General features: G+C 35.7%; 2 protein-coding genes across 6 annotated transcripts; both read left to right on the plus strand.

Annotated features, from left to right (window-relative positions):
* Positions 1-1292: 1292 nt before the first annotated feature.
* LOC133863487 (polygalacturonate 4-alpha-galacturonosyltransferase) lies at positions 1293-10471 on the plus strand. Of its 5 annotated transcripts, XR_009899396.1 has the most exons (12): positions 1293-1871; positions 3060-3103; positions 3215-3274; positions 3395-3523; positions 3653-3716; positions 3863-3909; positions 4077-4411; positions 4532-4889; positions 6374-6961; positions 7156-7445; positions 7982-8025; positions 10397-10471. XR_009899396.1 is itself a non-coding variant. In XM_062299439.1 (11 exons), exons 1-10 carry the CDS (start codon positions 1730-1732, stop codon positions 7429-7431), a joined length of 2043 nt encoding a protein of 680 aa, XP_062155423.1. In that variant the 5' UTR covers positions 1293-1729; the 3' UTR covers positions 7432-7445; positions 7982-8079. The 5 variants fall into 5 exon arrangements, 4 of the variants coding, with proteins under 4 accessions (XP_062155423.1, XP_062155422.1, XP_062155421.1 ...); XM_062299439.1 differs by lacking the exon at positions 10397-10471 and having other exon boundaries at positions 7982-8079; XM_062299438.1 differs by lacking the exons at positions 7982-8025; positions 10397-10471 and having other exon boundaries at positions 1294-1634; positions 1716-1871; positions 7156-7796.
* A 2549-nt stretch (positions 10472-13020) lies between these two features.
* On the plus strand, positions 13021-14847 carry LOC133865057 (gibberellin 20 oxidase 1-D-like). Its single transcript, XM_062301526.1, has 3 exons — positions 13021-13650; positions 13753-14074; positions 14269-14847. Exons 1-3 carry the CDS (start codon positions 13094-13096, stop codon positions 14569-14571), a joined length of 1182 nt encoding a protein of 393 aa, XP_062157510.1. The 5' UTR covers positions 13021-13093; the 3' UTR covers positions 14572-14847.
* Positions 14848-15054: the final 207 nt, after the last annotated feature.

Below are 15054 nucleotides of genomic sequence, written 5' to 3' on the forward strand. Positions count from 1 at the left end.
TTTCTCCAATCGATTGGGTTGGAAAAAAATTTCAAATCCGGTCTATAACATTGACATTTATTTTTTTGGATAAAAATTTTCTACAAACCAGTTTGAAGGTAATTTCTTACGATCCACATATAAAATTAAGGCTGGCAATTTTTGACACGACTCACGAACCCGACATGAAGTTAAAAGATTAGGGTTAAGCTTAAAAAGGTTTGGGTCATAAAAAGGTTGACCTGTTAGACCCGTTTAATAAAAGGGTCGTTATAGGGTCAACATGCTTGACCCGTATACTTAAACATTTTTTTTAACATTAAAAATTTAATTTAAACAATCATATTACCATTCTCTTTCTCTCACTGTTTAAAGAGTAAAGACTAAACTAAAAAAAAAATCTCGCAAAAAACACTAGTATTTTTCTTTTATTGAGTTAGAACTTGAACAAAAAAGGCAAAGACTAAAAAAAATTAGAGGAGTTTTTTTTTTTTTCTTTCAAGTTTTTGAACTTAGAAGTTGAATCAAAACAAGTAAATAATAAAACAACTCAATATTTTATATTTCAACTGTGAAATAATATGATTATTCAAACAATATGATTTTTTTTTTTTAGTTTAAATTTGTGTTTTTATTTTTATAGATTTTATTAATAAACTAGTCAAACAGGTCGGGTCGTGTCAACCCGTTATTTAGCAGGGTCGTGTTAGGGTTTAAGAATTTGACAATTTTATCTAAACGGGTCGTGTCAGGGTTGACCCTTAACGTGTTTGCGAGTCAAACAGGTCGTGTCAACCTGTTTTGACAGCCCTATATAAGATTGATATGTGCCCATTGCCATGTGAGAAACACACGTTACTTAAATAGCATGTGCATCTTATATGCTTTTTTTAATATCATTAATAAAAAAATATATGCTTCTCACATGTTTAAATGACACATATCATTTTTATATGTGGGACATAAAAAATTTATGTCTTTATTTTTTAGAGTGCATGCGTAAAAGGAGAAATTTTGTTTGCTTTAATTTGGAAGAAAATTTTATTATTTTAATTTTGTCAAACCGACCCCACGCAACATGTTGCTTAAAATAAGACGAAAGGTAATAATTAAATGTTTTAATATTATCTCTCGCCCTTTAAAGACAAAGGAAGAGTCACGAACGATAGAAGCCATGAACACAGTAGCATGAGGATGACGCTTGGATCCAGCTAATGTGACAACGACGTCGTAGTAGGCTTAGTAGCAATCTTCGTGCCGTTATTGGAGCGAGGAGCACCTAAATTAAGCAACAAGACAGGACGGGAAAATCAAAATCAAAACCCCAAAACCAAAAGTTAAAAAAATCCCTGCCTCTCTCTCTCTCTCTCCCGCTGGGGATTAGATTTAGGGCAACGAAATTAACGCATTTTTTTGTTTTTTAACCAGTTCACGAAAAGATATCACACATTCACACGTCTTTAGCATTGTAGCTTCGTGACCTCCTTCAATTCTTCAACATTCTGCTTTTTCAGCAATCTGCTTTCCAATCACGCTTCCTGCATTATCCTTCTTCTTCCACGCGCTCTCTCTCTCTCTCTCTCTCTAATGGATTTCGAGTAGCAAGAAGCACCAAAAGCCTCCCAATTCACCAACATCTCCTCGCAATTCCACTCGTAATACACACTCTCTCTCTAGTGGCTGTGTGTAATTTCCTGCTATCCCTCTCTCTGAGTTACCTTTTCTATCAACTTTAGGTTTTCCTTGGGAAATGGCGATGAAGCGGGGACTATCCGGTGCGGGCGGCCACAGAAACAGAGGCGGTGGATCTCGATTCCCTTTAGCAATTCTCATTGTCTTTGCGGTGCTCGTGCCGTTGCTTTTCTTCGTCGGCCGAGGGCTCCGCGTCACTGGTCAGTTCTTAAACCATTGCTATACTTCTCAAATGTGGAAGGTTAATTTCTGGATCTCACTTAATCTAACACACTATTGCATGTTAGATACTTAATTTAGTATTTTGGTACAGATTTTTTTTTTTTTTTTTTTTTGCTTTCAAGAATCGACATAATTACTTCCCAAAAGGCAAATTGAATGACGATAAAATTGTGCTCTAGCTCTGAGTTGAGAATAATGCTATATGTTGTTGAGGTAGTGATGCCCGAAACAATGCTCAAAGTTTTGGATAGGAAGTATTTGTTTTTGAATCTTAATAACCGTGAGTTCTCATTGATGGATATTTAGCGCTGGATACTTCTTTAAGGAGGCTTTGCTCAGTGAGTTTATTTGGGCAGTAATTTTATTGATTTTCAGAGCTAAGGGTGGATGGGTTTTGCTTTCGATAGAGGAGAAGTGCTTCCAATACAATGTTAGTTGTGCAACGCCACTTGCAGGGTAGCTTGAATTTGTTACTACTCAATTCTAATTGGAGTCAAATTTCTTTGAATAATATCATATCCGGTCATTCCCTCTCCTTGAAATTTTCAGTTGGAGATAGTTTCGGTTCAGAATGGCACTTGAGTTTGACCAATAGGATTTTCACAAGAATTATGGATAGGGACCTTTAGGAATGTCAATGATGCATCTTTACTAGTTTCTACTAGATGTTGTGCTGATGGTGTACAGTGGCATTTAGGTTTTGGTTCCTTATATTTATCTCACCCAATTGGTAATGGTAAAAGTGGAGGTAATGAGTCTTGTAGCCAACCTAACTACAATCAATGATAAAGTACGAGTATAGAAAACCTTATGATCAATATTATTCTATGATGAAGTTCACGTGAGGTCCAACATTATATTCAATATCAGAAGTATTTAATAATAAATGCTCTAAATGAGATATTATGTCATTTATGCAGACCAGTACACTCGCTAGTAAAGTTACTATAATATGTACTACTGCCCTAGCAAACTTCATTCATGATCCGAAGCCCGAGGGATTAATTTTGTGTCTTCACTGTGTGTGTAATTTACTAAAATCATGAATGGATTAGCATGTACTAGTATGCTAATCTTTGCATGAGTTTTGATTTCTGTTTCTGTATGTCTACTCATCTCTAATTGTGTATTTATGTTTACTTTAAAATGATTATTGTTGTTTTTAGCTGTTGCAGATCGAGATGATCTTTCAATTGGTACCAGTACACAGGTAGTCTTTTCAGATCTGTGTCCATTTCTAGTTCTGATTACATATTTTTTCTATAATGGCTTCTGTCTGCTTTATTTTCTTTACCTTAAAAATTTTGAATGAGTGGTGCAGAATGTGGATTGGAGAGAAAGGCTGGCACTGCAGCATGTCAAATCTATTTTCAAAAAAGAGGTAAGCAAGTTGATGTAGATTTAATTTAGCTGTCCACATGTCTCCATTAAAATAAGTAGTGGTAGTTTTTGTATTGTCAGAATTTTCCTTACTAGATGACACTGATTATCTGTTTTTTAGGTCATTGATGCTGTCACAGCCAGCACAAGTGACATGGGCCCTTTGAGTCTTGATATTTTTAAGAAAAACAACTTGTCTGCTTCATGGAAAGTCTTTGGGGCCAAGACTTCAGTTGTTGACACTTCTGAGGTTAGGATGACTCTTATACTTCTGCTTGAATCCACTGTTGTCTCTTGTACAGTTTTTGTGCTGCTGAAAGCTTGTCAATTAATAGCTTTTGATTTATTAATGTTTTTGGGTTTGTGATTGTGTTCAAAGCCAAACCAAGCGGCTGCAGACGTTCGAAAGGAAACACCTAAGAGCAAAAAGGACCATTCCTCAGGTGATAATATCTTTTGTAGTAGGATCTGCATATGTGCAATACTCTTTTACTTGCCTTTGAATCTTGAGTTTTCAATGTCTTTCGTAGTGGCATCTGCATATGGCTGATACTTTATTATTTACTTTTGATTTTATTCTCCTCTGCAGATGATCGTGCTCAATTTGTTGGTAAACCTGCGGACCTAGCCCGGAGGGTAATCACCGTCCCTCGATACTTGCATGTTTTGGTCTCCATGTTCGACTTATAAATTATAGCAAATAAACTCTACGGTTATGATTTTTGCTGTTCATGGGCTGTATCGGTGTATTAACTGTATTGCTTCTTGAGTTTTGATATATACTCCTTTAAGCTATTCTGCAGCAATTGCGAGAGAAAAGACGTGAAAAGCGTGCATCTGAATTGGTGCGAAAGGATGATGAAACAACTGTAAAACTTGAGAATACAGCCATTGAACGCTCCAAATCAGTTGACTCTGCTGTTCTGGGGAAATACAGCATATGGAGGAAAGAAAATGAGAATGAGAACTCTGATTCAACGGTACGCTTGATGAGGGATCAAATGATAATGGCAAGGGTATATGTAAGTATCGCAAAGATGAAGAACAAAGTTGACTTGTACCAACAACTACAGACTCGACTTAAAGAGAGCCAACGTGCCCTAGGGGAGGCCACCGCTGATTCTGATCTACATCAAAGGTAGCAGAGTACTGGGCATGTAATGTCATTGAGAATGCTTCTTTGTCTGCATTTATTTATGTCCTGTAGATTGATAATTTTGTCACCTTTTACCTTATTCCTTGTTCAATTTGTTTCTAGTGCACCCGAGAGAATCAAAGCTATGGGCCAAGTTCTGTCAGTAGCAAGAGAGCAACTGTATGACTGCAAGTTGGTGACTGGAAAGCTCAGAGCAATGCTTCAGTCAGCAGATGAACAAGTTAGGCTTTTGAAAAAGCAGAGCACATTCCTGAGTCAGTTAGCTGCTAAGACCATTCCAAATGCAATCCACTGCTTATCTATGCGCTTAACCATAGAATACTACCTCCTTCCTCCAGAAAAGCGACAGTTCCCCAGAAGAGAGAATTTGGAAAATCCAAATCTTTATCATTATGCTCTCTTCTCAGACAATGTCTTGGCTGCATCAGTGGTTGTCAACTCAACTGTCATGAGTGCCAAGGTGATGTGCACTGTCTTATTGTATTCCACTGGCTTAAGTGTGTGTGTGTGGTGTGTGTATGTGAATGTGGGTGGGTGGGTATCTCTCCAAAATATTGAACACACTGGTTGATGCTTATTAAATTATTGTCCCTGATTGACTTATATGGGCTTGCCATTTCGGGTATATGTGGTTTCATATTAAAACATCTCCAGTTGGTTGCACTTCAGATGTATACATATTTCCGTTTCTAAGTACACTTGAGATATTTACACTAACTAATGGTTAGGTTCTTTAGGTGATTTTGTAATTATAGAGTTTTTGCTGAAGATGATTTATGGATAGCCTCTGAATAAGATGATTCAAGGGCCTGTGTTGGCATTTCTGTAAACTTTCCATAATCTTTTCCTTTTTTGAACTTCGCAATATCAGACTTCTATAAATGCTGTTGGGAGATTTTTTAAAATTGTTTTGCGTAAGTGTTGTTAGGAATAGAACTGCTCGTTAAAACTATTTAAAAAGGGCAATGAAATGGTTGCCTTTTCTTTTTGACAATTGAACCTGTGTAATATATATCTTGTATATGTAAAATAAATAATAATAAATAAAGAGCATATATTTGACCAATACATTAGAGTTTTTGGTGAATCTTGTCACATTAGATAACGAAATTTATGCAAAAGCTTCTTTGGTGATTCCACCAGGGCATTATGGCTCCATATGCATGCCCTTGGTGATACCACCAATGCTTGCAATTCCCGAAATGGTCATTAAACTTGGGCCAGTCTGAAGTAGAAACAAAAAGGCCGAGTGATCTCCACTAATGGCTCCATTTCAGCTTAAATCTGCAGCATCAAGCCATGAAAAGTCTATTCATGGGAGTTTGGGTTTCCTGTTGTTTTAGAGAATTGGTCCTTGATTTTTGTTCTCTTTTCTCTAATGCTTTTTGGAAGAGAAAATGTCAGGGAATCTGGGAGTGAATTAGAAGTGGTGTCTATGGTGTGTTATTATTATTTTGTAAACAGTTTTCAATACTTCTCATACAAATTGATTGAATATTGAGATTGTTCCTGGCAAAAATGGTGCTAATAATGAGTCGGTCAATAAGAGTGGTAAGGGAGGAGGGAAAGAAATAGATAGGTGGCTGATTGTGGATCAATGGAGTGCACACATAATGGGACTAAAAAATGTGATTCTAAAAGCAGGCTAACAGCTTTGAAACTTTTGTAAGGGTCTAAACTTTTTTTTTGATAAGTAAGAAGATAAGGGTCTAAACTTGCATATAGGATGCTGATACACAACATTAAACAGGCACTTAAAAAAATTGTTTGATCATGATTTTGTTATATTGAAATTATTTTGAGTGGGCCCTCTCTTTTGGTGGACCTGACATGTTTGGACAGATGCCACATGTAATGGGAACTTGTTTTACTGAACTGAAACTCAGAAGGGAGTTGCTTGCTTTCTCGTTCTTGACTAAAATATGCTTCTTGGCTGCATTGCAGGACTCTTCAAAACATGTATTTCATGTTGTCACCGATAAACTCAACTTTGGAGCCATGAATATGTGGTTTCTGTTGAATCCTCCTGGAAAAGCCACTATCCATGTCGAAAATGTTGATGAATTTAAGTGGCTTAATTCATCGTACTGCCCAGTTCTGCGTCAACTTGAGTCTGCTGCAATGAAAGAATATTATTTCAAAGCCGCCCATCCAACCACCCTTTCATCTGGTGCTTCTAATTTGAAGTACAGGAACCCGAAGTATCTCTCAATGCTCAACCATCTGAGGTTTTATCTACCTCAGGTTTATCCAAAGTTAGATAAGATCCTGTTTCTTGATGATGACATTGTTGTCCAGAAAGATTTGACTGGACTCTGGTCCGTGAATCTCCGTGGAAAGGTTAATGGTGCAGTGGAAACCTGTGGTGAGAGCTTTCACCGTTTTGACAAGTACCTTAACTTTACGAATCCACATATTGCAAGAAACTTTGATCCAAATGCATGTGGGTGGGCATATGGGATGAACGTTTTTGATCTAAAGGAGTGGAAAAAAAGGGATATTACCGGCATATATCACAAGTGGCAGAACATGGTGAGGCTTTGAAACCTTGCATTTGTTTGCATCTGTATTTTGTTTCGTATACCGTCATCTTGCATATGACTTATAAATTGACATAAATCTGGGGTTAATCATCAAGTTTGTATCTCAGAATAAAGTTTGTGTAAGAAATCTGCATATCATAATTGTTTATCTATTGAGTTTTTATTTTTCTGTGGTGGATTTAGAATGAAGACAGGGTACTTTGGAAGCTTGGGACATTACCTCCGGGGCTAATTACATTTTATGGGCTGACACAACCTCTTGAGAAGTCATGGCATGTGCTTGGTTTGGGTTACAATCCAAGCGTTGATCGTGCAGATATTGAGAATGCTGCAGTCATACACTACAATGGCAATATGAAACCTTGGCTGGAGTTGGGAATGACAAGATATAGGTCATACTGGACTAAGTACATTAAGTATGATCATCCCTTCGTTCGCAGCTGCAATCTAAGTGAATGAGCTCAAGTCATATGGTGAGATCCTCTCTCTCTTGCTGGCTGGCTCTTTATTTCTAACAAAAGGTTGCTTTAGCTTGTTTTAAGTGCACAGGGATAACATTTTAATTTTTTTGTGCCGTAGTTTCCCCCGTTTTCATTCACTTTCCACATTGTTTATTCTTCTTTCTTTGTAATTCATTCAATTTGTTCCAATCATCTGTCACACCCATTGGACGAAGGGTAACTAATTGTATGCCTTGTTGACCTGTAAAAACCCCCTACTGTACCACATTTTGGAGCTAAGTCTGATTTCGACAGGAATAGGAGTTGAGTGTCATTTGAACAACTTGCACACCTTGAAGAATTCAATGTATATGGGTTCTGATTTATGCTGTCCTACTCAGATGATGCTAGCTTGCCATGTTGTGATAGCTTTTATTTGGTAGTGTTTTAAATCATTACCAATTTGATTTTCCCAGGTGAAGAATTAGTAGATAAATGTATTTTGAAATAGGTGTTTGCTTCAGCCTCCATGTATTCACTTCCTAAACAAATATACTTGGTTTTATCAGAACAGGTGTACTAATGATACTGATGATGCAATAACCACAACATGGTACGCCCCATCACCCTTGTTCCCCAATTTTTATTTTTATTTTTTTTTTAATTTCTTTGAAACCGGTTTCTTTGCTTTTATTGTTATATTCATTTTCCATTTTTTTTTTCTTTTAATAAATCAATTATAACAACACATTACACGGTGAATAGCACTCTTAGCTCTATTCGAAAAGTGGAGAGACATTACTTGTATATAAATAAATAAATAAATACCAGTTTAAAAACATAAGAATAAGGGAATAACAATTAGTACAGGTTGCTTGAAAAGAAAAAACGAACTTGTTATTAGATCACCTCCTACAGTGAAGGGTTCAGATGGAAGTTGACAAAAATTTTATACGCGTCAAAAAGTAGGCCATTTGGTTGAGCTGTGGATAGATTGGCCGGTTAGGGATTGCGATTGGGGATAAACGCACTTTTTATGAGCTAAAAGGTATTTTCAAAGAAGACACAAATCATCAATGGAGGGTTTGACAAAAAGACGTAAAGGAAGCAGCAGTTTTAATATCACGAAAAGCCCAGAACCGGATTTTAAGGGAAAGAAAAGCAAGAAAATTGTAAAAACAGTGTTGCAGGGCAGGCTTCAATCAATGAGTGGAGGATTTAAAGTTAAGTCAACGAAAGGCCCAGAAGCATCTCCCTCCTATTGTGGGATTGAGTCAACAAACCACTCAAGGTGCAACCTTTGCTTTGCCCAGTTTTGTCCTTCCTTCGACTTGCTTCCAATCAATCGTGGGCTGATATGATTTTTGTGTTTAATTCCCTAAAATCTTTTTTTTTTTTCTTTTTTTTTTGGTGTTTAGTCCAAGTCCCACTGCCACAAGCCTCTCCCTTTTCAGTCTCTGTAACTTCCAATCCAAAATCATATCCAGTATCGTCTCTGCCCCCCATTATCTTTCCGCCTCAAGTTCCCGACCACACCCACCAAACCAGAGAAATCTCTCTTGTTTTGTCGTCAAAGTGAGAATATTATTGTCTCGATACTATCTCTTAGAATATAAAGATACTTTTCATGTCATTTTCTTTGTTTCCTATTTACCATTAGTTATTTTCTGTAATTAAATCCCCTCATTTTCCTACCCTACTTTCTTATAAATAAGAGATTATTTGTAACACAAATATAAAGGTGTGGCCCTATAACACATTTTTACATAGGCTTCGTTGGCCGAACCACCCCCAAAACGCTATTTTAGTATAAAATTTCTACTCTTACCGTTAGAAAATTTCTACTCTTATTATTATTATCAATAATAATAGGGCATTACTTTGGATTCTCAAACTTTACACCAACCCCTCTTTGAGTTTGGAACGTACCAACCTAATTGTTGTCATGACACTTGTCGAGTTTTGAAGAACTCCCATATTCTTTTACAAAAAAAGAAAAAAAAGAAAAAGGGTAACTAATTGGCACACTACATAGCCGACTCTTCCATTAGACTTAAGATACGACCCTAAATAGTAGCAGCACAATTAATGCTTTAGTTGTTTCGGCCTAAAATGATTTTTAGAAAATATTTTCGGCATTTTTCGGTGTTTGGTAGGGATGAAAATAATAGTCAACCTGAAAATTATTTTTGTTTGACCAAAAATATTTAGTAAATTTCGAAAAATGATTTACGTTTTTTAAAAGCGTAAATCATTTTTCCCAAACGGTAGACGTAATCAACCCTCTAAACGACGCAGTAGAATTACTCTCCAATCCATAAATAAGCAATATTATGTGTGGATGCCGATGCCAATGCGTGTATATATAAACTACATTTATGGTGTGTATATATATATTCTCTTCTTTTCGAAGATACATTTCATCTAATTAACAAATTGTGCTAATGGGCAAAGATAACAAGGTCATCTTTCTTTAATGAATCACAAAACAAGATTTGATTGATCATGAAGTTTATTGATGAGCTTTCTAAAGGGACGATTTATCTAACTCCACTGATTAATGGATTCTTAAATCAAAATTTGAATATAACTTTGAATAATATTCAGAAAAAAAGGATATTTGTTCGTGGTTACGTTCATTGTATAAATATCATTCAACCCACCATAATATTCTAAGGACCCCAACTATATATTAATAAATACAATATATGGGGTAAAAAGGTCCTGATTTTATTCTAATCTCAAGGCCGTCACAACCTTTTGGGATGCTAAAGATTGTCTCTTCTCAGATTACCCAAAGGTGGGTGGACCGTCCACCGGCCGGCCAGTTCAAGTCGGCCAAAATTCAAATGATAAATCTAATGCATAACACCAAAACATAGGAATACAATTGTTTCTTTACCATTTTCGGTAAGTAAATGCATTTGATCCTATGTTGTCTTGCAAATTAAGCTTCCTAATTTAGTTTGAACTTTCATGTACAGGGTGTTTAAGTTTGTTGAAAGCGCAAATCCTTTACAATCTGACGTGGCATTTATCAGGACTATTAATTATATTAGTTAATAAACAATTAAATTTTAAAAATGTTATTTGCATTCTCCCAGCATACTCAATTGTGCTGACATGTTTAATCATGTATTATAACTTTTTCTTTGCAAAGAATTGGGTTTACGTAATATTCTTTTAGAATGTGATACGCTCCAAGTGGTTAAAGTTGCAACTTTCAAAGGCCGTAATTGGAGTATATTTGGACAACTAGTGGAAGACATTCACATGATTTTGAACTCGTTTTCTAGTTAGCAGATTCATCATATTAGTAGAATCGCTAATAATGCGAGCGCATGGGTTAGCTAAGGATACCGTTAAACATATCATAGATCATGTTTAATTGGAAGAAATTTTTAACTGTATCTGTGAAACTGTTTTGTTATAGCAATCTTCTCTATTTTTTTGATTGAGTAATAAAAGTATTATAATTTTATTCAAAAAATTCACCCTTGAGATTTTTTTTTTTAATTAAAATTGATCTAAAGGTAGATTGAACATAATGTATCTATATCTATCAAATTTTGTTATTTAATTTTTTAACTCATAATATGTCACACGACACTCACGTAAACCGCCACGTAAATTTGTAACGAAATTGTAATAAAAAATTGTATCCCCCAAACATTTTGGAAAGAGTACAGTTATGTCTATCAAATTCTTTTGTTTTTTTTTTCTTTTTTTTTTTTTTTTTTTTTAATGAAAAAGTGCATATATAAAGTTGGTAGAACATTCTTAAAACATGACAAGACATTGAAATATGGATAATACTATTTATATAGCTTCTTTATATTTAGTTAAACGCTAGCTTTAATTTAAAATCAATGGTACGGATAAAAAAGTGGTGTACAAAAAAAAGTACATAAAAAAAAAAATTATAAATAGTAATTTACTATTTATTTATTTATTTTCCTGGACAAAACAGTATTTTACTACTGAAATGACACGTAATGGAGCAAAATGGTCTGATCAAGCTGGCGGAGGTCAACCTCGTACGAATTAGGCATCGGCATTCCGGTTTGTGCTCCAAGCAAAATTGACTACTCCATTTTCCCTTCCTCACAAAAGTCGGCATAATTGGCCACTCAATGTGGTTTAGGGGCGTAGCCAAAAATGTTTTGGTGGGTCCGAGCTTTGTATCTCTTTCGAATTATGCTCAACGATGATTTGTCAAAAAATAAAATTTATCTATTATCGATAATTTTTGTAGTAAAATCTTTAGATATTTTATACTCAATATAAACTAGTAAATGATCTGCTAAAAATTCATATTCTATTCTATTTCGTAATCTAATTTTTATTAGTAGAGTAAATTTTTTGAGGGGTCGAGTTTTATTTTTGTCGGAGCCGGCTATCATATGATTAACCCTTAAAAAATAATTTTTTTAGGGGACCATAGACCCCCGACCCTCTAAGTGCCTCCACCCCTGAGGTGGTTTATCATATTTACATCACATTAATTTATATGACATGTTTTAAATAATTTATAATGTTAATTATTTAAAGAAAAAAATAATTATAGACTTTTTCAAGCATGTTATGTCAATGTGACATAATTTATCTAATAAAATATATGTTGCTATATGATTGTGATAAATAGGAAGTGGCATCAGAGGAAAACAAAACATTTTTCATCGTAGTTCTCCCACTCAATTAAACACTACATACATAATATATATATATACCTTGTTTTTTCTGGTTAAGGCACTCTAGCCTATAGGGGACAAGATATAAGATTAACACCCACATACACATGAACAAATTTCTAAGCAAGAACCCAATTGATTTTCAATCATCAATTTTATTTATTTATTTTTTTAAAAAAAATCACCTATATATGTCAATATAAAGGCAAGAAAAAAAAATACATATAAACGGTGAGAAATACTATATACCAGATAAATATTCACATTTTATTCATTAAAGCTGATGTAGTGTGGTCTTCTAAAAATAAATTTTTTTTTTTGGAAAAGACCAGGTCACATCAGTTTTAATAGATAAAGTTAAATATTGATCTACTCAGGGGGGGGAACTATCCTTGGCCCCGAGGCCAAGGGTTTCTCCCAAAAAAAAGAAAAATTCTAAAAATAAAAAAAATTGATAATTTTACCCCTAATTTTTTTTATTTTTTTAGTTTTGGCTCCCTAAATTAATTTTTTTCAATTTGGCCCCCCCAAATCCTAAATCCTAACTCCGCCCTGATCTACTATATATATATATATATATATATATATATATATATATATATAGCATTTTCCATAAGTATATAATATATACATATACCCACCTCGATCCACTTTTCCACTTGTATTTATCTTTCATTTTCCCTCTTTCTTTCTTTTTTTGTCTCCAACTAATTTCCTCAAATTTCTCTCTCTCTTTTTACTTTCTCTCTCTCTTTTTTAAGCTAATTAATTGGTCAATTAATAGATTCCACATCTTTTTGTTAATTACCCTGTCTCCCCAATTGAACATGAATAGGATCCTCTCCATTAGTGGGTTCGGGGTAAAATTGTCATTTTAATTTGACCCCAACTTCTTTATAAAGCTGATCTCTTTTCCTCTTTCCCCTCAATAACCAACCCACCCCCCGGCCTCTCTCTCTCTCTCTCTCTACAATATCCAAATATCCAAATATGCCAATGCTTCCTGCTGCAACGCCTTCCTCACCGGCAAACGAAACAAGGAATGAAAGCGAACAGAAAACTGTGGTTTTTGATGCATCGGTTCTTCGGAATGAAACCAACATACCATCGCAATTCTTATGGCCGGACCATGAAAAGCCATCCGATGATCAGTCGATGCCGGAACTTTTAGTCCCCCCAATCGACTTGGAGGGATTCCTCTCCGGCGACCCACAAGCAGTCTCAAATGCTTCTCGGTTGGTCAATGAGGCATGCAAGAAGCACGGGTTCTTTCTAGTTATAAATCATGGGATTGATACAAAACTTATAGCTAAAGCACACCAGTTCATGGACGACTTCTTCGGCTTGCATATCTCAGAAAAGCAAAGGGCTCAAAGAAAGATCGGTGACCACTGTGGCTATGCTAGTAGCTTTACCGGCAGGTTCTCCTCCAAGCTTCCCTGGAAGGAGACACTTTCTTTCCGATATTGTGCCGGTGATCATCCTTCCTTAAAAATTGTCAAGGACTATATCGTCAATGCCATGGGAGAAGATTTCAAACAGTTTGGGTAAGAAATATATATATATTCAACTCAGATTCCCTTTTTCTGATGCTATGTGTCTATTTTGCTTTTTCTCTTATGCTCTACTGTTTTGTTGTACGTGTATAGGAGTGTGTACCAGGAATACTGTGAAGCCATGAGCGCACTCTCCCTTGGGATCATGGAGCTTCTGGGAATGAGCCTAGGCGTTGGCAGGAAGTACTTCAGAGAATTCTATGAAGGAAACGATTCAATAATGAGATTGAACTACTACCCGCCATGCCAAAAACCAGATCAAACTCTAGGAACGGGGCCACATTGCGATCCAACATCGTTAACAATCCTTCACCAAGATCAAGTCGGCGGCCTTCAAGTGTTTGTGGATGAAAAATGGCACTTCATTAGTCCTAACCCGGATGCTTTGGTTGTCAACATTGGTGACACATTTATGGTGAGATTATCAATATTAATTAATTATGACTGTTATTTAGTAATTAATCTGCTAGCTATATATATTTATGACTGCTACGATTTTAACTGACAAGTGATTCCAACAGTAGTATAAAAGTCAATTGTGTTTAACAAATTTATGGAACATATATTGTGAATGAGAGGAGTAATGAAGATTAAGTATAATGTTTTCAGGCTCTGTCAAATGGGATTTACAAGAGTTGCTTGCATAGAGCAGTGGTGAACAACCGAACAGTGAGGAAATCTCTTGCCTTCTTTCTATGCCCGAGGATGGACAAGGTGGTCACTCCGCCAAGAAGCTTGATCAACGCTGAAAATCCAAGAACATATCCCGACTTCACATGGCCGAATTTTCTGGAATTCACGCAGAAACATTACCGGGCTGACACGAAAACCCTTGATGCCTTCTCCGACTGGCATCGACAGAATCACCCAGAAAACAAAAACAAGGAGTTTGAACTGTCCGTTGCCCGTTAAGGTTGGCATGAAGGGCCGGAGAGAGAGAGAGAGAGAGAGAGAGAGAGAGAATTGGTGCTTTTGTTGGGTCTGTGAGGAAAATGGTAACAGAAACACCAAAAGGAAGGCCCCCCCCCCCCCCCTCCTTTGAAATTTGGTGTTAGTGTTGGAGGAATATATATATTATGTAATTAGTGCAAGAAGCAATTTGGAGGAATAAAGCTTGCTAGCTAGAGACGCGTCTAATTTTCCTTTTGTTAAAACAAGTATAATTAGATTGAGTTTAATTTGTTCTCTTTTCTTCATGTTAACGTACATGATCATATTATATATGTAAGATTAATTAAAATGTGTCAAAATCTTTCAAATCTCTCTCTTTTATATAATAATAATTATCACGATCGTTTTGTTGCATATATAGTTTGATGCAAGACCGAACAAATTAAGTGAAATCAGCTTATCAACCTGGTTGTGGTGGAGTTTACATCTACCATTTAAAACAGG

The sequence above is a fragment of the Alnus glutinosa genome, chromosome 3, assembly GCF_958979055.1.
Source record: "Alnus glutinosa chromosome 3, dhAlnGlut1.1, whole genome shotgun sequence".
NCBI lineage: Eukaryota > Viridiplantae > Streptophyta > Magnoliopsida > Fagales > Betulaceae > Alnus > Alnus glutinosa.